Source organism: Schistocerca nitens, chromosome 5, assembly GCF_023898315.1.
Source record: "Schistocerca nitens isolate TAMUIC-IGC-003100 chromosome 5, iqSchNite1.1, whole genome shotgun sequence".
Taxonomy (NCBI): Eukaryota; Metazoa; Arthropoda; class Insecta; order Orthoptera; family Acrididae; genus Schistocerca; species Schistocerca nitens.
In genome coordinates this window covers 630,345,594-630,367,044 of record NC_064618.1, presented here as the reverse complement: position 1 = coordinate 630,367,044, position 21,451 = coordinate 630,345,594, and the positions used below count along the sequence as shown (strand labels likewise).

The window sequence follows — 21,451 nt, the reverse complement described above, 5'->3', positions numbered from 1 at the left end:
TATGTCTTTTACGAATCCTCACAAGAAAAAATCCAGAGGTGTCAAGTCTGGCGAAAGAGTCGGCCACGACTCATCTCCTCCGCGTCCCATCCAACAATTTGGAAATTGTCTCTGCAACTCATTTTTAGCCATCAGCGAAAAATGTGCCTGAAACCTATCGTGTTGATTCCCCATTCTGTTCCGTGTTCCTAAAGATATTTCTTCCAGTAACAGACCTAATGTTCCTAGCAGGAATGTGGTGTACTTCCTACCATTAATAGTTCCTTCGATGAAATAGGGGCCTATAATTCTGTCCTCCAGAATCCCACATCATACATTCACCGACCACGGTTTTTGGTGTGCAACTTGCCGCAGCCAACATGGGTTTCCAGTTGCCCAATAATGCATGTTATGCAAATTAACATTTCCATGGTTCGTGATTGTAGCCTCGTCAGCAAATAAAATCAAATTAATAACTGTGTCATCCCTCTGAATTTGAAGTTAGCCCATCGGCAGAATTCAATGCGACGCATACAATCCGTACCAGTTACTTCTTGGTGGAGACTGATATGGTGAGGATGATATTTGTGGCGATGCGGAACATGAACAACACTACTCTGGCTTAGGCCAGATTCCCTTGCAATTTGACGCGAACTAAGGATCTCGAACGGCAGTGGCAAGAGTACCAATTTCCATTTCCTCGTTAGTAACTTTCCTTTGCCGGATATGTTTCCGATGCGTTAAAGATGCAGTTGTTCTAAGTTTTTCATACACATATTTAAATGTACGACGTGTAGGGTGAATACGTTGAGGTTATCTTTCAGCGTATGAGTCTCTAGCTCTCACTGAATTTCGTTGGCACTCTCCGTAAACGAGAAGCTTATCGAATGAATATATCATTCACATTCGCCTGAATCGATGATACTAGTCTTACCGTTCCTATTAGTGTTGTCTTGCGAAATCGTCGAATGGTGTTCACATGTCAATGGCACGTTAGATGGATACGCTGTATTCGGCGAATATTTACTATTTGCATGATATACGAGAGAGAATCGTCAGAGCATGTGCTTCGATAAGTGCCGAAGTGATAAGGAATACCACTCAATCCATGATAAGAAGATTGCACCTCTGCAATGATACCAATGGTCATCACTTCGAACACCTTCTGTAAATGGACGTTAATGCCGCCTTTGTGACCTTCGTTGACCTTCAAAGACATTACTGTTACACATCATTGGATTCGTCCCGATAGCTGCTATCAGTAAATAAGTACCAAACTATAGCATCCCATTTAAAAATCCCAAGTTGACCTCTATATCTCTGACGCGACCCCACCTAGCAACAAAAAACCAACGTTATATTACTCGTATATCCCACAAACTTTCCAGCTGCTATCATACTTTCGGAGGTATTCTAGGTGGCAATAGTTAGTGACCCACCCAGTATATCGCCACGAAACTGTGCGTTCGTATAGTCTAAAGCACGTTTTTGTTCAATTTTTATCATCGGTTTCATACAGATTAGGCCATCTTCAGTCCTGAAATTGTACACAGAAGGATGTCTTTGCAACGACGCACACCATCGAACGCCATTAGCAACAACCACCTCGTGTAATTTGTTTACCTGAAAATGACCCAATTCGTCCGAAAAAGGGTAATTTCTTTGTTATGCAATAATCAAATCGAGAAAAACGCTGAAACAGATACTAGTGGTAATGCAGGGACGAAGACGAAGTCTCCTTGTAGAGACGTTGCTTCTCCTCACTGATCCAGACGAATCCAAGCCATTTTCATGTCCCTGCGTTTTTCTCTGAGTGCCCGTTAGCTTGTTGTATTAACTTGTCCTACGTATATACACTCCTGGAAATTGAAATAAGAACACCGTGAATTCATTGTCCCAGGAAGGGGAAACTTTATTGACACATTCCTGGGGTCAGATACATCACATGATCACACTGACAGAACCACAGGCACATAGACACAGGCAACAGAGCATGCACAATGTCGGCACTAGTACAGTGTATATCCACCTTTCGCAGCAATGCAGGCTGCTATTCTCCCATGGAGACGATCGTAAAGATGCTGGATGTAGTCCTGTGGAACGGCTTGCCATGCCATTTCCACCTGGCGCCTCAGTTGGACCACCGTTCGTGCTGGACGTGCAGACCGCGTGAGACGACGCTTCATCCAGTCCCAAACATGCTCAATGGGGGACAGATCCGGAGATCTTGCTGGACAGGGTAGTTGACTTACACCTTCTAGAGCACGTTGGGTGGCACGGGATACATGCGGACGTGCATTGTCCTGTTGGAACAGCAAGCTCCCTTGCCGGTCTAGGAATGGTAGAACGATGGGTTCGATGACGGTTTGGATGTACCGTGCACTATTCAGTGTCCCCTCGACGATCACCAGTGGTGTACGGCCAGTGTAGGAGATCGCTCCCCACACCATGATGCCGGGTGTTGGCCCTGTGTGCCTCGGTCGTATGCAGTCCTGATTGTGGCGCTCACCTGCACGGCGCCAAACACGCATACGACCATCATTGGCACCAAGGCAGAAGCGACTCTCATCGCTGAAGACGACACGTCTCCATTCGTCCCTCCATTCACGCCTGTCGCGACACCACTGGAGGCGGGCTGCACGATGTTGGGGCGTGAGCGGAAGACGGCCTAACGGCGTGCGGGACCGTAGCCCAGCTTCATGGAGACGGTTGCGAATGGTCTTCGCCGATACCCCAGGAGCAACAGTGTCCCTAATTTGCTGGGAAGTGGCGGTGCGGTCCCCTACGGCACTGCGTAGGATCCTACGGTCTTGGCGTGCACCCGTGCGTCGCTGCGGTCCGGTCCCAGGTCGACGGGCACGTGCACCTTCCGCCGACCACTGGCGACAACATCGATGTACTGTGAAGACCTCACGCCCCACGTGTTGAGCAATTCGGCGGTACGTCCACCCGGCCTCCCGCATGCCCACTATACGCCCTCGCTCAAAGTCCGTCAACTGCACATACGGTTCACGTCCACGCTGTCGCGGCATGCTACCAGTGTTAAAGACTGCGATGGAGCTCCGTATGCCACGGCAAACTGGCTGACACTGACGGCGGCGGTGCACAAATGCTGCGCAGCTAGCGCCATTCGACGGCCAACACCGCGGTTCCTGGTGTGTCCGCTGTGCCGTGCGTGTGATCATTGCTTGTACAGCCCTCTCGCAGTGTCCGGAGCAAGTATGGTGGGTCTGACACACCGGTGTCAATGTGTTCTTTTTTTCCATTTCCAGGAGTGTGGATTGGTTAACCGTTTCTGTATCTGCACAATTACTCTTTGCTGCCTTGCTGTGGGCTGCTTGTACATTATTTTAGTCTTAGTGTAACGAGTCTTCAGGCCTATTTCCATACTTGCTGTGCTCATTTCCTCCACCCTTGGCTAAAATTCGTCTGGATCCGAAGCAAACAAAACAATGTCATCTGCAAATCGAAAACGGTTCAGGTAAAATCCGTTTCATGTATCTTCCTTCATCATCCCAGTTCGGTTATCTGAAGACAGCTTCCAAAGCTGCCGTTAACAGTCTCGGTGAAACTGGAGCACATTGCCTACCTCCTTTTTCAACTATCAACTTTTGACTTTCTCAATGAAACGGAACGGAAGCAATACCCTAGGTGTATACATAGTTCAACAAATTGACGTTCGTAGTAGATCATTTTGCTTGGTTCTCGAGTGCTGCCAGCGCAGGTTTCATTGTGACACATATGCTTTCACATAATAATAAAATTTTTATAAAATACACCTGTATTTATTTGATATAAATGGTTCAAATGGCTCTGAGCACTATGGGACTTAACATCTGTGGCCATCAGTCCCCTAGAACTTAGAACTACTTAAACCTAACTGACCTAAGGACATCACACACATCCATGCCCGAGGCAGGATTCGAACCTGCGACCGTAGCAGTCGCGCGGTTCCGGACTGCGCGCCTAGAACCGCTAGACCACCGCGGCCGGCATTTGATATAAAAACGGTGCTTCGGTCGCATTACACTCCGCCCGGGATCTGTTTTGGTATATTCCCGCCAACGCTCGGATCACCTCAGGTTTGCAACTAATGACGCAGACCAGTGTCAGTTTTGCTTACTGCGCGCCGCCGGATTTGAACAACAAAGAGAAACACGTTTCCAATCTGAATGCGAAGTTACGGCCAATGTACTCAACACACGAGCGGAGAGTTTAGCAAATAGTTCACTTCCTTGAATGGGGTGCGGGGAAAACTATTTTCGCTTCTGGATCATACGCGCACACACCCGTTACGTCCTGCCTACGTCTGTGCTACACCCTGATAGAGAGCGTACTTTGATAGTAGGCAACGGTGGCACGAAAATTATGGACTACTCGCGAAATGTGCTGATTTTAACAATGGCGGTAGGGTAACATTCATATTGATACCCCATAAACATTAACGTCACTGACGCTACAGTTTTCACTTTATGCACAAAAAGCGCTGCTGTCGCGTCACTTGGCGAGTTTAAGTAAGTATATGAATCAGGCTCGCGGATCACCAAACGTTGCTCATGCCTGGTCTACGCAATGTTACCCCCTTCAAAGTATTGCTCGTTATATAGGGTGAGTCACCTAACGTTACCGCTGGATATATTTCGTAAACCACATCAAATACTGACGAACCGATTCCACAGACCGAACGTGAGGAGAGGGGCTAGTGTAATTGTTTAATACAAACCATACAACAATGCACGGAAGTATGTTTTTTAACACAAACCTACATTTTTTTAAATGGAACCACGTTAGTTTTGTTAGCACATCCGAACATGTAAACAAATACGTAATCAGTGCCGTTTGTTGCATTGTAAAATGTTAATTACATCCGGAGATATTGAAACATAAAGTTGACGCTTGAAACCTCCGACGTTCAATTGCGTGTTGTAACAAACACGGGCCACGGTCGGCGAGCAGCATCTGCAGGGACATGTTTACGATGACGACCGTGTTTAGACGTGTGGCTGTAGTGCACTGTTGTGGTTTGGTGTAGCTGTCGCAGTGTCCGCATGTAGCGCTTGCTGCTATTGTTATTCTGCATTCGTCTCCGCACGCAGACCAACTGTAGTACACCGTGTTACCAGACGTCTGTGATAGTGTAGTGTTGTAAGAACTGTGACCATGGTGTATTCGAACTCTGAAAAGGCGGAGATGATACTCATCTATGGCGAGTGTCGACGAAATGCAACTGAAGCCTGCAGGGTGTACGCAGAACTGTACCCGGACAGAGAGCATCCAACGTGCCGCACATTGCAAAACATCTACCGCCAACTGTATGCTACAGGTATGGTCGTAGCACGCAAACGGGTCCGTAACAGACCCGTCACAGGAGAAGCGGGTGCAGCTGGTGTGTTAGCTGCTGTTGCCATGAACCCACACATGAGTACACGGTACATTGCGAGAGCCGGTGGACTGAGTCAAAGTAGTGTCATGCGCATACTGCATCGTCACCGCTTTCACCCGTTTCATGTGCCGCTACATCAGCAATTACATGGTGATGACTTTAATCATCGAGTGCAATTCTGTCAATGGGCATAAACAGAGAATGCGTTGCAGCTCTACCTGTTTACCGATGAAGCGGGTTTCACAAATCACGGGGCAGTGAATCTACGGAACATGCATTACTGGTCCGTGGACAATCCTCGCTGGCTCAGACAGGTAGAGCGACAGCGACCGTGGACTGTAAATGTATGGTGCGGAATCATTGGCGACCACCTCATTGGCCCTCACTTCATTGCAGGGGCCCAAACAGCTGCAACATACATCGCGTTTCTACAGAATGATCTGCCAACGTTGCTCGAAAACGTCCCACTGGAAACGCGTCGACGTATGTGGTATCAGCATGATGGTGCACCTGCACATTCCGCAATTAACACTAGGCTGACCCTTGACAGGATGTTCGATGGGCGTTTCATAGGACGTGGAGGACGCATAAATTGGCCAGCCCGTTCTCCTGATCTTACACCTCTGGACTTCTTTCTGTGGGGTATGTTAAAGGAGAATGTGTACCGTGATGTGCCTACAACCCCACAGGATGTGAAACAACGTATTGTGGCAGCCTGCGGCGACATTACACCAGTTGTACTGCGGCGTGTACGACATTCATTACGCCAGAGATTGCAATTGTGTGCAGCAAATGATGGCCACCACATTGAACATCTATTGGCCTGACATGTCGGGACACACTCTATTCCGCTCCGTAATTGAAAACGGAAACCACGTGTGTACGTGTACCTCACCCCTCATGGTAATGTACATGTGCGTCAGTGAAAAAAGACCAATAAAAAGGTGTTAGCATGTGGACTTAATATGCTGTTCCAGTCTCTTCTGTACCTAAGGTCCATCACCGTTCCCTTTGGATCCCTACGTAATTCGGTGCTCTCCGATACACACGATGGAACAGCGGAGGAGTGGTACTCAAGCGTCAACTTTAAGTTACAATATCTCCGGATGTAATAAACATTTTACAATGCAACAAACGGCACTGATTACGTATTTGTTTATATGTTCAGATGTACTAACAAAACTAACGGGGTTCCATTTAAAAAAACGTAGGTTTGTGTTAAAAAACATACTTCCGTGCATTGTTGTATGGTTTGTATTAACCAATTACACTAGCCCCTCTCCTCACGTTCGGTCTGTGGAATCGATTCGTCAGTATTTGATGTGGTTTACGAAATATATCCAGCGGTAATGTTAGGTGACTCACCCTGTATATTACATTGTTTTACAAGCGTTTTTCCAATCCCCGAAACACTCCTACAACTCGATCTCTGGAATGCTTTTAGCTGTCTCAATGACACATTATTAACCTCATTTATGCTTCTAAACGATGACTCTTTTAAGTTTCATTTATTATTGGGAACAGAAAAATGTTTGTCGAATATGGAGGCAGCGACATTATTGGAGTATTGTTTTCTGCCATAAAGCCACGAATAAGCGACGAAGAGAGAGAGCAGGTGCATTATCGTAGCGCAAAAGCCATGAACTGTTTCGCCAGAAACAAGGGCTGCATTGCCTCACGCAATTTGTAAATAAAACTCCTAACTTATTTTTTGACCTTCTGCAAGAAGCCACGGTGCACTATGCCGGTAAAATCGAAGCATACACTGAGCATGACCTTCATATCTCACCAACATTCTCAGTTCTCTGCATTCAACTGTTTTGTGAATGTGTGTGTGTGTGTGTGTGTGTGTGTGTGTGTGTGTGTGTGTGTGTGTGTGTGTTGGTAACACTTAGAAAAACAAATGGAACTCTGTATTAAAAAGATGGCAGTTACAGTGATGTGTAGCGTAAACGGTAAACTGAAAGTGAACTGTAAGATGTCCACCTGGTTGCCAGATGTGAAAAAGCAGTTTCCTTAGATGCAATGAATTAGAATTACTTGTAAGTACCTTTCCATTTCATAAAAAATGATAAGGAACTGTTTTTAAATCTTAACCTAGATGTGAAACCATAACCTATGTGTAAAAATGGACAAATCATGTAATATTTCAGAACACCCACTGAAGATGCCTAGTAAAAAAGGTGAAATGCGTCTGGGTGCTTAAATAAAAATAAAAATTTCGATGAGCAGCATGCAAAAAAGGCATCTTCTTTGAAACAACTGCAATTTTTTATATAGCTGCTGCGAAAATGGCCACTACAAGAAACGAGTAATAAATCATGTTGACAGCAGCATTAGTGTGAAAATAGAACAGAACACATGAAAAATAAAAATCGGTTTAAAAAATAACGTAAAAGCAATTAACTCAAGTTCCAAGTGAATAACTTCCTGCTTACGTTACTAGATACGTAACGTAATCTCGGAATAACTCGAGGTTTGTCGACTAACTACAACCATACCTACTTGTAAACCTGTGGTTGCTACGCCGTTCTAAAACAGCCACACTTGTACGTTCTAGAGTCTACGCATAACCGCATGGGTGGCCATAGCAGTGTTTCTATCCTTTTCCTTTTTTCATTATCTAGAACTGAGGAAACATTTTAGATAATGCGAGAGACACATAAATCTATGTGAGCCGTGGTAAAATTTGCTCTTTTGAAGAGCGCGCCGCAGCGCGTAGTGAAAGCAGTCACCCTCCGTTTCTGGCGGTGGCGCCGCTGTGGCTATTGCAGCTTTGGTGTCTCCCTCTGGTGGGAAAGGGGAAAAGTTGCGTGCTCACGTGCATTTAAGGGGCGCTATGAGCTCGGCAGGTTAGTGTGAGTCTGGCAGTCTCGGCGAGTCTAGTCAGTTGGTCAGGCGGAGTGAGTCTGAGACTGTCAGTCTGGGCGAGTCTGGTCAGTTGGTCAGCCAAGTTAGTCTGTCTCTCGTCCGCATTGGTGAGGCAGTCAGTGTGTCTGTCGTCCGGAGTGCTAGTATGTGTTAGGCCGCCAGTCTGCTCGAGTTTGTTCAGGCAATGGGCATTGGCGGTGAGATGGATCGGTTGGTGGGTCGCGCACTGAGACACAAGATGACTTGTCCGCCTTAAGCGTCGGCGCATGTGAGGTCGCCACATGAGTCCAGTGGGCCGCGCCGTATAGCGAGGGATAGTGGCTTTGCGGCCGACACGAGAGCAACAGGAGGCAACCCACGACATCGGTCTGGCCGGGGCGAGCTGCGACGCCGTGAGACGGGAGATCGGCGCGCCTTCCTGCGTCCGTTGAAGCGGCTGGCAGCGGACGGTTCTGGAGAGTGTTTTGGGGGAACGGAGGGTGACTACACTACGCGCTGCGGAACGCTCTTCAAAAGAGCAAATTTTACCACCGCTCAACGTCTTCAAAAGAGCAAATTTTACCACGGCTCACTATGTAAGAGGAATTTCAAGATAAATAAAAAGAACAATAAAAGAAACAATGCTGTGGTCACCCACACAGGTATGCGTAGACTCGAGGATTACCGTGGCACGCACATACCAGTGTGGGTGATGTAGAATAGTATAGTAACAATAGGTTTAGAAGGCTGGCACCAACATATCTAGTAACGTAAGATGAAAGTTATACCCTTGGAACTTGAGTTAATTCCTTTTATAATTTTTAATTGATCTTTATTTTTTAAATGTTTTGTTTTATTTACACATTAACATTGCCAACGGTTGCTATTAACATGATTTATTCGTGAGCCGAAGTAATACAACAAGAGAAATTACGAAATTCCCGTTATTTTTTGGACACGCCTCTTTAAAAGAAATCCCAGCGTGGTTCATTCTTCAACGCCAATACTCTCTGGGCCTTCTGTGCTGAGCTGTACGTGGACGGGGCGTTTAGCTTTTGATTGTGCAGTATGCTCCTAATATCTCAGCGACGCGGCCACGCCCCCACACCCAAATCGCCCCCCAGCTGCGGGCCCTGAAGGAAGCGAATCTGGCTTTTCGGCCGCCCGCCCCCTCGGCTGCGCCTGTGTTCCGCCTTCCGGCTGTCGCCGTGTCAGCCGCCTCCGTGCATTATCATAATTACGCCGGCAGGGAATGCAATTACACGGCGACGCGCTGTGCTGCAGAAGCCCGCGCCGGCCTGCCACAGAGGCGGTGGGCTCTGTCACGGCCGCGGCGCCGCCGCCTCCTGGCTGTCTGGCGCTCCGTTTAATATTCAGCGTCTCTGGGACGCTGGCAGCGGGCGGCTGGAATACCGCGGTGCGCGCGATCCAGAGGAGCCGAGACAGCTCTGCTCTTGTGAAAATGATTACGACGATGCCATTGGTGACTACTGTGTTTTGTGTAATAAAGCCTTTCCTCTGTCAGTTTTCTGACTGGTTTGAGGCTGCCTGCTACGATCTTCTCTCCTGTGCCGACAGCGTCATTATAGAGTCTCACACCAAGTATCCTCAGTAGTTCGATCTATAAGGGGGTAAATCACTTAAAACTTGCACTGCAAATATTGCGGATATGGAAAGTGCCACTGAGGTGCGGTTCTTACACAATGGCTTGGTAGGTAGGGGTCCTTATTGTTACCCAATCAACGGGTTGTAATTATAAACTGAAGGGCCATGGAAACTGGTATGGGCACGAGTATTCAAATACAGGCATATGTGAACGGGCACAACACGGCGCTGCGGTTGGCAACGCCTATACAGGGTGTTGTATCACAGCCGTCCACAATACGAGCACGAAGAGTCTCCACATTTGGTACCGGGGTTGCGTAGGCAAGAGCTTTCAAATGCCCCCATAAATGAAAGTCAAGAGGCTTGAGGTCAGGAGAGCGTGGAGGCCATGGAATTGGTCCGCCTCTACCAATCCATCGGCCACCGAATCTGTTGTTGAGAAGCGTACGAACACTTCGACTGAAATGTGCAGGAGCTCCATCGTGCATGAACCACATGTTGTGTCGTACTTGTAAAGGCACATGTTCTAGCAGCACAGGTAGAGTATCCCGTATGAAATCATGATAACGTGCTCCATTGAGCGTAGGTGGAAGAACATGGGGTCCAATCAAGACATCACCAGCAATGCCTGCCCAAACGTTTACAGAAAATCTGTGTTGATGACGTGATTGCACAATTGCGTGCGGATTCTCGTCAGCCCACACATGTTGATTGTGAAAATTTACAATTTGATCACGTTGGAATGAAGCCTCGTCCGTAAAGAGAACATTTGCACTGAAATGAGGATTGACACATTGTTGGATGAACCATTCGCAGAAGTGTACCCGTGGAGGCCAATCAGCTGCTGATAGTGCCTGCACACGCTGTACATGGTACGGAAACAACTGGTTCTGCCGTAGCACTCTCCATACAGTGACGTGGTCAACGTTACCTTGTACAGCAGCATCTTCTCTGACGCTGACATTAGGGTTATCGTCAACTGCACGAAGAATTGCCTCGTCCATTCCAGGTGCCCTCGTCGTTCTAGGTCTTCCCCACTCACGAGTCATAGGCTGGAATGTTCCGTGCTCCCTAAGACGCCGATCAATTGCTTCGAACGTCGTCCTGTCGGGACACCTTCGTTCTGGAAATCTGTCTCGATACAAACGTACCGCGCCACGGCTATTGCCCGTGCTAATCCATACATCAAATGGGCATCTGCCAACTCCGCATTTGTAAACATTGCACTGACTGCAAAACCACATTCGTGATGAACACTAACCTGTTGATGCTACGCACTGATGTGCTTGATGCTAGTACTGTAGAGCAATGAGTCGCATGTGAACACAAGCACCGAAGTCAACAATTCCTTCCTTCAATTGGGCCAACTGGCGGTACATACTGACGAAACCAAAATGAACTCTAACATCGAAATTAATCGTTTCCGGACACAGGTCCACATAACATCTTTTCTTTATTTGTGTGTGAGGAATGTTTCCTGAAAGTTTGGCCGTACCTTTTTGTAACACCCTGTATAAGACAACCAAGTGTCTGGCGCAGTTGTTATATCGGTTACTGCTGCTACAGTGGCAGGTTATCGACATTTAAGTGAGTCTGAACGTGATGTTACAGTCGGCGCGAGAGCGATGGGACACAGCATCGCCGAAGTAACGATGAAGTGGGGATTTTCCCGTACGACCATTTCACGAGTGTGCCGTGAATTTCAGGAATCCGGTAAAACATCAAATCTTCGACATCGCTGCAGCCAGAAAAAGATCCTGCAAGAACGGGACGCCGCGCAGTAATAGGCGTCATGCCACTATTCGTGCGGCCCCTCCCACCGGAGGTTCGAGTGCTCCCTCGCGCATGGGTGTGAGTGTTGCTCTTAGCGTTAAGTTAGTTTAAGTAGTAAGTCTAAGGACCGACGACCCCAGCTGTTTGGTCCCTTAGGAATTCACACACATTTGAACATTCTGAAGAACGGGACCAACGACGACTGAAGATAGTCGTTCAACGTTACAGAAGTGCAACCTTTCGGCAAATTGCTCGTTATTTCAATGCTCAGTCATCAACAAGTGTCAGCGTGCGAACCATCCAGCATAACATCATCGATATGGGCTTTCGGAGCCGAAGGCCCAATCGTGTATCCTTGATGACTGCACGACCCAAAGCTTCACGCCTCGCCTGGGCCCGTCAACACCGACATTGGACTGTTGATGACCGGAAACATGTTGCCTGCTCGGACAAGTCTCGTTCCAAACTGTATCGAGAGTGGGTGGACGTGTACGGGTATGGAGACAACCTCATGAATCAATTGACCCTGCTTGTCACCAGGGGACTGTTGAAGCTGGTGGAGGCTCTGTAATGGTGTGGGGCGAGTGCAGTTGGAGTGATATTGGACCCCTGATACGGTTAGATACGACTCTGACATGTGACAGAATGTAAGCATACTGTCTGATCACCTGCATCCATTCAAGTCCATTGTGCAATCCGACATACTTGAACAATTCCAGCAGGACAATGCGACACCCAACACGTCCCGAATTACATAGTAGTGGCTCCAGGAACACTCTTCTGAGTCTAAACACTGCTACTTGCCCTCAAACTCCCCGAACATGCACGTTACTGAGCATATCTGGGATGCCTTGCAACGTGCTGTTCAGAAAATATCTCCAACCCCTCGTACTCTTACGGATTTATGGAGCGCCCTAGAAGATTCAAGGTGTCAATTCCCTCCAGCACTACTTCAGACATTAGTCGAGTCCATGCCAAGTCGTGTTGCGGCACTTCTGCGTGCTCGCGTGGGCTCTACACGATATTAGGCAGGTGTACCAGTTTCTTTGGCTCTTCAGTGTACATAGAAACTGTACTTCTTGCGGAAACATTATGGAACTATGCCGATTGACATTAACAGACTAGATGTAGAGTAAGTCAGAATGGCGGTTGTATTTGTTCCAGGATTCTAGTAGCAGTCGTTTACGAGGTGTCATACTTTGAAAAGTTGCCGCAACAACCCTTGTACAATGCCTTTGGTAACACACGATAAAGAACTGGACAAGGGAATACACCAGTTATCTGGATTCTAACCAGTAACGAGACAACTGACCATCACAGATTGTGTTCAAAACGATCACTGCCAGCGACAATACACGCTTCCAGTCTAGTATGGAACGACTGCCGCACACGTGCTAGCATTTCAACGGAGATGCCCGAGCAGGCTGCAGTAATATGTCATTGCACATCATCGGGTGTAGTCGGTATTCCCCTGCAGACAGCGTCTTTCAACTTTCCCTACAGAAAAAAATCTACAGGTGTCAAATCTGGGGAATGGGCTGGCCAAGGTAAAGGTCCTCCGTTTCCATTCCAACGATTTGAAAACAATTCGTGAAGACATGCTGTCGTACTTAGTGCACTACGCGCTGGACAGCCGTCATGTTGGTACCACAGGTTCCTCGTATTGTGCACAGGAACGTCTTTTAGCAACCGTGGAAGCTGGTGTTTTAGGATGTGGATATAAGTGTGCTTCTTCATTGTTGCGTCTATGAAAAACTGGCCCATGAGCTGATGGTTCACTACCCTCACTCCATGCGTGGTGAAACCCACCTGGCGAAGCCGACGGGGATTCTCAACACTCGACAGAACAAAAGTGCATGTTTCGGCGGTTTACCCGGCCATGATTGGTAAACGTGGCTTCATCGCGAAACAAGATACGTGATACATCTGGAGTATCCTGTTTTAATGTTCATATACAGAAGCTAACATGATTCTCGTAATCGTTCCCACCCAGCTCTTGATGGAGAGAGGTTTGATAGGGATGAAATCTGTGTCGATGGAGAATGCATAGGACAGTTGCCTGTCTCATGCCATTTCCTCGTGCGATTGTGCGGGAGCTAATGTGCGGATCAACTGCAACAACAGCAAGAACATTAATTTCCACCTTTCTGTCGTCACTTGTTTTCTTCAGTTATGATTTTGTAGGTGTTACACTACCACTCTTAGGTAACTGATTAAACAGTTTGATAAATTTTTGTCGAGATGGTTGAAGCCTATTGAGATATGTTGCCGCATACACTGTACAAGAATGAGCTGCATTCTTCCTACACTCTACACACACCATGAGCATGTTGGGTTTTTCTGCATTAGTAACTGCCATTGTCTACGCACGATCTACTGCTTGGGCTGTCTGACTAGCAAGTCCCAGTGTACTCAAGGAACACACAAGCGATACTGTAAGCAAACGTAAAAACGTCGTACCTAGCAATTACGCCGTTGAATGACACAAACAGGTGTTGATGCGGGAACTTTTCAGAGTACTATATCTTGAAAACGACTCGCTCTAGAATCCGGCACCAAACACTACTGAAATTCTAATTTAACCTATTTTTATTTCGTTAGCATCAATAGGCATTGCGCCATTTAAAGAAGTGCGTGTTTCCACAAAAATATACTTTCTAATTATTATTACAATCTGTTTGTTGGCTAACAATATGAGCCCCTGACTACCAATTCATTCTGTGAAATCCGCACATCAATAGTACTTTCCATTGACTCAGTGTCTGCGGTACAAGCTCTAGGTGATTCGCCCTGTATATTCTAATCGCTGCCTTGCACTACAATTTTGGCGCTCTGCGGTTCTTCTAGTAGGAGAGTGTGATGTACTTTTGAACTCTTTTCAAACTGTCACCTCTGGTCAGCCCTGTTATAGAAGTTTAATAATATACTTTGTAATTCAGTTTTTAAATTTTGGAAACATAAGACCGCTTTACCTTTTAAGTCCTTTATTTATAGGCATCATAGCTTTCGTAGCATTTTAGCTGCATCATCAGTTGCAATCTGTACCCGTTAGTAGATAAAGACTCACGCTAGGAAGCAAGAAAACATAACTAAAATGAAAAAGCATATACGGGCTGAATCTACCTACAAAATCAAGTCATGTTCAGATCGAAAAAAGAGAACAGCCTGTGTTTTGATCACCATTGGCATATGGCGACACCGCTAGCTTACCAGATACTGTTACTCATGGTGAGTGAAATTTATTAGTATTTTACCTACCTAATAGTACCTTAGTAGGAATTTTTTTATTAGTTTCCTACTCTCTAGGTATCACGGGAGCGTTCTACGTGCTTTTATTTTTGAAGTCCACTACTCAGTAAAAATTTTTTGATTATGGACGCTGCGTAGTTGAAGCATTAACAATATCTTCCAAATAGCTTTAATATATTATAATGAACACCTTGGTTTTCCCTCGCTTGACACATTCGTAGTGGGCGGCACGGACTTGTGCGTTTGTTGGTCCTTTTGCCCAGTTGAGCGTTAGATACTGATTCCAGAGCGCTTACGCAATCGGAGAACATTATGCAGGTGATGGAAGATAGGGTTTCGCAATATTAAACCCTTTCGTGGTTGTTGGGACACACATATCTCACTAAAGTAATACACACTCTTGAGCGTTGGGTCACCTATATATCATATTGTGTTACGATGTAGCGAGATGCTTTCGGAACTTGGAGCAAAATACTAAGGACCACGGGATGGGCATACAGAAGGCTGTGAGCGATCAACTGGGGCGGCCTGTGTTTATATGTGGCACAGTACGTCTGTTTCACGAAAATCAACCGTATCACCTTCTTCTCCGACCCCAGAATGTCTGAAGTAACTAATTTTATTATGTTTTCTTACAAGTCATAGACATTGTTTAGAACCATTACCACAGACCTCAGTAATTCAGCTGGTTTGTACATAATTTGCATGTAGTGGGAAGTATATGCCCCAGAAAAGTTCATATAATGTAGAAAACATTGGTGTGTGGCAAATCAAAGCCATCTTCAAATGTTATGTAATCTTGTGTGCGATAGGCCTATTTCACGTTTTTCATTGTCAGGAAACTAATTATGTTTTGGTACTGATTTGTTATATTTGCCGAATGGTTCTAGGCGCTGATACTACGGTCGCAGGTTCGAATCTTGCCTCGGGCATGGATGTGTGTGATGTCCTTAGGTTAGTTAGGTTTAAGTAGTTCTAAATCTAGGGGACTGATGACCTCAGATGTTAAGTCCCATAGTGCTTAGAGCCATTTTAACCATTTTTGTTGTATTTTTTTTCCACAACTGCCATCCTAATTGAACCATTTTAAAATTAAAAATTTCTCCTTGAAAAACCCTATATTCATCTGAAAACATGGAACTAGTTGGGTTCGTGGGACGCATCTGACCCCCGGCAGCGATTTTCCAAATCGGTCAACTTAAATACGTATTTTATGGTAGTTAAAGTGTATCATTAAGCAAAATATATGAAAAATAAATTTTAATTATGAAAGGGTTGATGGCCTCCAAGATAGCAACAGTTTCCACAAAGAAAACAGACTCTTTTGCCGCAGGTAGAATAATAGATTGGTCCATGACTGTGGTAGGTAAAATTCCTACGGATAGCGTTGCGTTTTCTCTTTAGCCAAGTCCGTGCAAAGATATGTTGACCGCCCCGAAAGCCATTCCCCAGTCAGGCAATGCACTTCTAACAGAATCACTCGTCACCGCCAAACGTCGTTACCTCGCTCGTTAGAAACCTTACGTAGCACGGCATGAGGTAAATATTTTCTGAAGGGCGTGGAAAGCCGTTGATGAAAACGGGAGTTGCTCTCTTAAAGCTCCGGGCGACCTGAAGCCCTTCAGGCTGTTTTGCCAATTAGCCGTCGGCGTCGTTGCAAGCTGCCGACATTGGCTATTCCGTCTGGAGTCCTGAGCGCGCGCGACTTTACTGGTTATTTGCCCGAGTGCGGCCGCAGAGGAAGGAGACGAGACGAAGTCTTCAGCCGCGGCCACGCTTCAGGGGAGGCTCGCTGAAAGCTGCCTCTCACCGACACACCCTCCCCCTCCCCTCCGCGTAATTAAAAGCTGTGCTGGGCCTGGCTGGGAAGAGGGGAGGGAGGACTCGTGATTTGTTTTTCTCCGCAGGCAATTAACGTGTGGGAGCTGGGCAGGGCAGAGACGGCTGCGGGTCGGCCGCTTCCATTCCGTCAGCTGCGGGCACCGAGTGCCGCGCTTAGGTAGCAGGTCGCCCGAGAGGGTACGCGGTAAAGTGCGTGCGGCGACAGTCCCGATGATGAACATTCCATTGTCGTCACTTGTGCGTAAGGCACTGGCCATAAGTCGTCGGCACGCAGGACGAAGCAGTTAAAGCTGACTTGCAAGCAAACGCGGTATTCCATGTCCGTGACGAGCTAGTTGTGATTTTGCACTCTCAACCCTCTCGAGCGGAGTTGTCGGCTTCATTTGGCTCACAAACGGTACAGTCTGATCACGAAAACAGACGTGCCTAAAATTCCTACGTTAGCTCAGTTAAAACGTACATTTCCTGCCTTGTGCATATGCTAGTTATGTTGTTGTGTCTGTAGTACACATGAATAGAAACTTCAGTATCCGTGAACATGTAACAAGACGGAGAGGAAAGATACATGTTTGGGTCTGTGAGAACATCAGCTTATAAAAGTTCACCAAACCGAACATATTGACTCCCGACAGGGAACACAGTTATATTTACATAAAATCAACTATTACAGAAATCATTTCTATTAATTTCCTAAGAATGGCGCACAATCTTTTCGAAAACCGTGAAGGCAAAGAAAATGTTAGATACAACAGGACTCAAACCCTGTACTGTCCTAATCCTTCCACTGTAATGTGGTGCCTCCAAAGACTAAGCTAGGCTGAAGCCTTTGGTATATATGTATTGTCTTCTATACGCTGTAATCGACGATATGTTAGTAATTTACATTTAATCATAACAAATCCTAACAAGAATGACACGTTTTTCATGAATGTTTAATGTGCCATTGTCTTAAAATGGCTTACTCTGACAACTCACGAGTTATAACGCGGTAATAATATTCTTTAACCACCAATACTACGTTTTCCGTTCAAATGGTTCAAATGGCTCTGAGCACTATGGGACTGAACTTCTGAGGTCATCAGTCCCCTGGAACTTAGAACTACACATCCATGCCCGAGGCAGGATTCGAATCTGCGACCGTAGCGATCACGTGGTTCCAGACTGTAGCGCCTAGAACCGCTCGGCAACACGGACCGGCACGTTTTCCGTAGTTCATTAAAATAAATCATATCAATAACGATTCATTCTCGTAACATTCTTTGTGCTGGTGCTTAGAAACAGCATATAATCATGGGATAAGTTTCCTTTAATTTACGTCTGTGGTCACAAACAAAAAGTTTGTGACCATAGCCGTAAATTAAAGGAAACGTATTACACATACGGGTCACTGTTTTTTTCGCGACGATGTCGCAGCTTGTATATTCATGGGGTCTAAACTATAACATAAAAACCCACCTAATATCGGTTTCTACTGAACAAGACATGCACAATATGACCTCTTGCTTTTTGCGGGTCTCAGACTTTCTGCTTCCGATGTACAAAGCATTCTTGCTTCCTGTTGGTTCTACTTTACGTGACAGGTCGCGCAAAATATCGCAGAAGTTTTTTATGTCTCACAGGACGAAATGGCTCCTCAACATTAAATAGCAGGAAGTGACGTCACAAAACTCGTAGAGCACCACGTCAACGTTTGCAAATTTGCCCGGTGTGCCGAGGACTTTACTGTAGTCATGCGCGGTTATCATGTGCTAATGCGCTACAGCACACTGTAAATATCTCTCTTCCAGTGCGAGCAGGAAGCCGCAATAAAATTACGCCATTTCTCTTCGGATGCCAGCCGAAATTGCGCTACGCCCTTTTTCTTTGAATGTGTGCTGGTTTGCAAATAAAAAGTATGAAAACATGTTTCGTAGAGCTCTCTCTCTTCCTCTCTCTCTGTGATAACTAGAAACCAGTGTCGAGTGCTGAAATGATGGCCAGCGACGCTACGATCAACTCAGAGAAGGTACGTAGCTGTCCGATTTTGACTCCGCTTTCTCTGATCAGACGTCTTTTCTTCTGGCGCTACAAGTGCTACGTTGCTCACAACACCAGGTCAGTATTTTTCTCTGAAATTTCGTCTAACGTATTGTCCAAGTGTAGATTATGAGGAGCTTATTAGCAGCAGTTGAAGTAACAGGGCTGTGGGTAAGTGGCTAGCTGTGACGACTCCTAATTCCTTGACCTGAGTTCGATTCCCACTGCTACTAATTTTATTTTATTTTTTCCTCGCAATGTTAAACAATTAATTACAAAATTTAAATACGTTCAAACAGTTCAGTTTATATATGTGAAATTAATATTCTCAGTTTATTTGCGATTACTGCTCTTATAAGTCAAAAGACTATAGATGATCGTCGAAAAAGCGAGTGTACAAGCAAATTTGGTGGGATTTTTGTTTTCATAGTGGGTACAACAGCAATGAGTTTATTAAAAGAAGGTGAAGTTTTCCGCATTTGCTGTATTAATTTTATTTGTTCATCGCTAGTTCAGCTTTCCACGCCAAGTGATTTTGTGGTGCTGCAAGAGAACACTATGCCTTGCATGTTGAAATATCAGTGTCTTTAAATTTACGTTTTCTTTTCATTTTGGTTAACTAATGCTGTCTTGTTAGTTTGACTACCTTTAAAAAGGTTTTATACCTTTTTAAATGCCAATCTATCATCCAGCATGACAGCATCTCTGAACCAAAACGAATGGAAAAAAGAAATTTAAAGACGCTGAGATTTCAATGTGCAAGGCATAGTTTTCTCTTGCAGCACCACAAAATCACTTGACACTAGCCTAAAAGCCTGAAACTAGCCATGTACAAATAAAATTAATTCAGCAAACGTAGAAAATGCCACCTCCTTTTAGTATGAAAGGCTCTTTTTTTTTTTACATGACCTGTTGAAGAGGCTCTTTTCCAATATATCGTAGGAGAAGAAGGCGACATTTGAAGACTTAGGTAGATCTTCTCTAATCTAAATCTAACAACACGTGCACGTGGGACGAGGCTCGCAAATTTGTTTTAAACTATATTAACAAAAGCAGGTAAATTCCCCCTTTCAGGTTTCTAGAACATTTCGCCTGATTGGGCCAGAGGAAAAGTTTACCCGCTCTCTAAAGAGTTACATGTAGAGTATGAGGAAAATACAAGCGACAGATGTCAAACAGGCGCGGTAGCCATACGATTATGTAACAAAAAAGTAACTCACTGAAATCGACTAGAAAAATAAACTACAGAAAGTGTGTAGGAAGTGAACCCAGGTCCTCCGCTTCCCGGCTAGTTGCCTGGGCCGCTCGGTCGGCGCTGCTTTGCTTCAGGGCGTTTACCTTATGACTACATAAGTGGCATTCGTTAAAATTCCTTTTCTCGCTTTCTCAGAAAATAAGCGTTTGCTCACCTCATGTGTTACAACGAAAAAGGATCAATTTTCAATTATCTATCGATCCCGTCAGCTGTGAGTCGATCGCGCGTCATGAACGTTAGGGGTGGTTTTTCTCAAAAACGGGAAAGAAGGTAGCAAGTGCGCCGAAATATCTTCGAGTTCATGGCACACGAGCGACCTGCCAAACGTGAGCTGAATCACTCGGCTGTGTCTTAGGCCTTCTCCTTGTGAGGGGAACATTTTCCGGAAGCCTGGAAATATTGCATCTACCTGACTGCCTTGATCCATGGTTTTCAGGAGAGCTTCACTCCAGTCATCATGGAAAGTAATAAAGAAACTAACTTTTCAGGATGTTATGTGAGAAAAGACAGAGTTGGGTTTTCGGATGACCGACGTTTTCGGGATCCACGATGATTGACATGGAGCAGGTCTTTTCTGTTCGAGATACCTCGTTACATTTGAGCTCTGGATATGTTCTAGGACTGCACAACATATAGAGGTCGAACTTTCTGGACGATAGTTTTACGGTACACATCTGGTACCTTGCTTATAGCTTTATGTAACCTGTGCTTTCTTTCCACCTCTGGGCACAGTTTTTTGTTAGTGTCATCTATGATGTTTTATTGTTAAAAATATGGGGTTACTCACCTGCAAATTTGCAAATTCTGTACTGAATCTTACAGAGATGACACCGAGTCTTGTGACCTTTGGGTAGGTATCTGTATTTCTCAAATTGCTTAAACTATGTGCATGGCCAGTGGCGTCTCTTGCAAAAATTTCACCAATGTGCTACAATGTGGTGGCCAATAGCTCTTTAGCGTTGAAGGGTACTAACCGTAACTATATTGAATATACTAACTGAACGTATTCAAACTGTTTGAATATATTTAAATTTTATAATTAATCGATTAACTTTGTGAGGAATAAAAGAAAAGGAAGAAAATTATGGAACCAGAGGCTGTACCTCAGCAGCTGCTCGACTACCTGATCCAGAGTATGCCGGCCTGTGTACGTGCGCATGGTGATCATATCCCATATTGATGTCTAGGTACATGTGCAGGAAACAGTGGCGTTTTGTAGCACATGTGTTTCGGGACGGTTTTCTCAACTTATCACCAATACCGTGGACTTACATATCTGTGCCGTGCGTGTTCCCTTTGTGCCTATGCAATTAGCGCCAGTTTTGTGTAGTGTCACGTTGTGCGGCACCATATTCTGCAGTTATCCGCCGGCCGCGGTGGTCTAGCGGTTCTAGGCGCTCAGTCCGGAACCGCGCGACTGCTACGGTCGCAGGTTCGAATCCTGCCTCGGGCATGGATGTGTGTGATGTCCTTAGGTTGGTTAGGTTTAAGTAGTTCTA

At 45.6% G+C, this 21,451-nt stretch overlaps 1 protein-coding gene across 1 annotated transcript in view; it reads left to right on the top strand.

The window, feature by feature from the left end:
- Positions 1–9,464: 9,464 nt before the first annotated feature.
- Positions 9,465–21,451, top strand: part of LOC126260627 (mucin-2) — a 165,573-nt gene continuing 153,586 nt past the window's right edge. The window contains exon 1 of the mRNA XM_049957966.1: positions 9,465–9,695. Within this exon, the coding sequence (XP_049813923.1) occupies positions 9,465–9,695 (231 nt within the window). The remainder of the gene's footprint in view (positions 9,696–21,451) is intronic.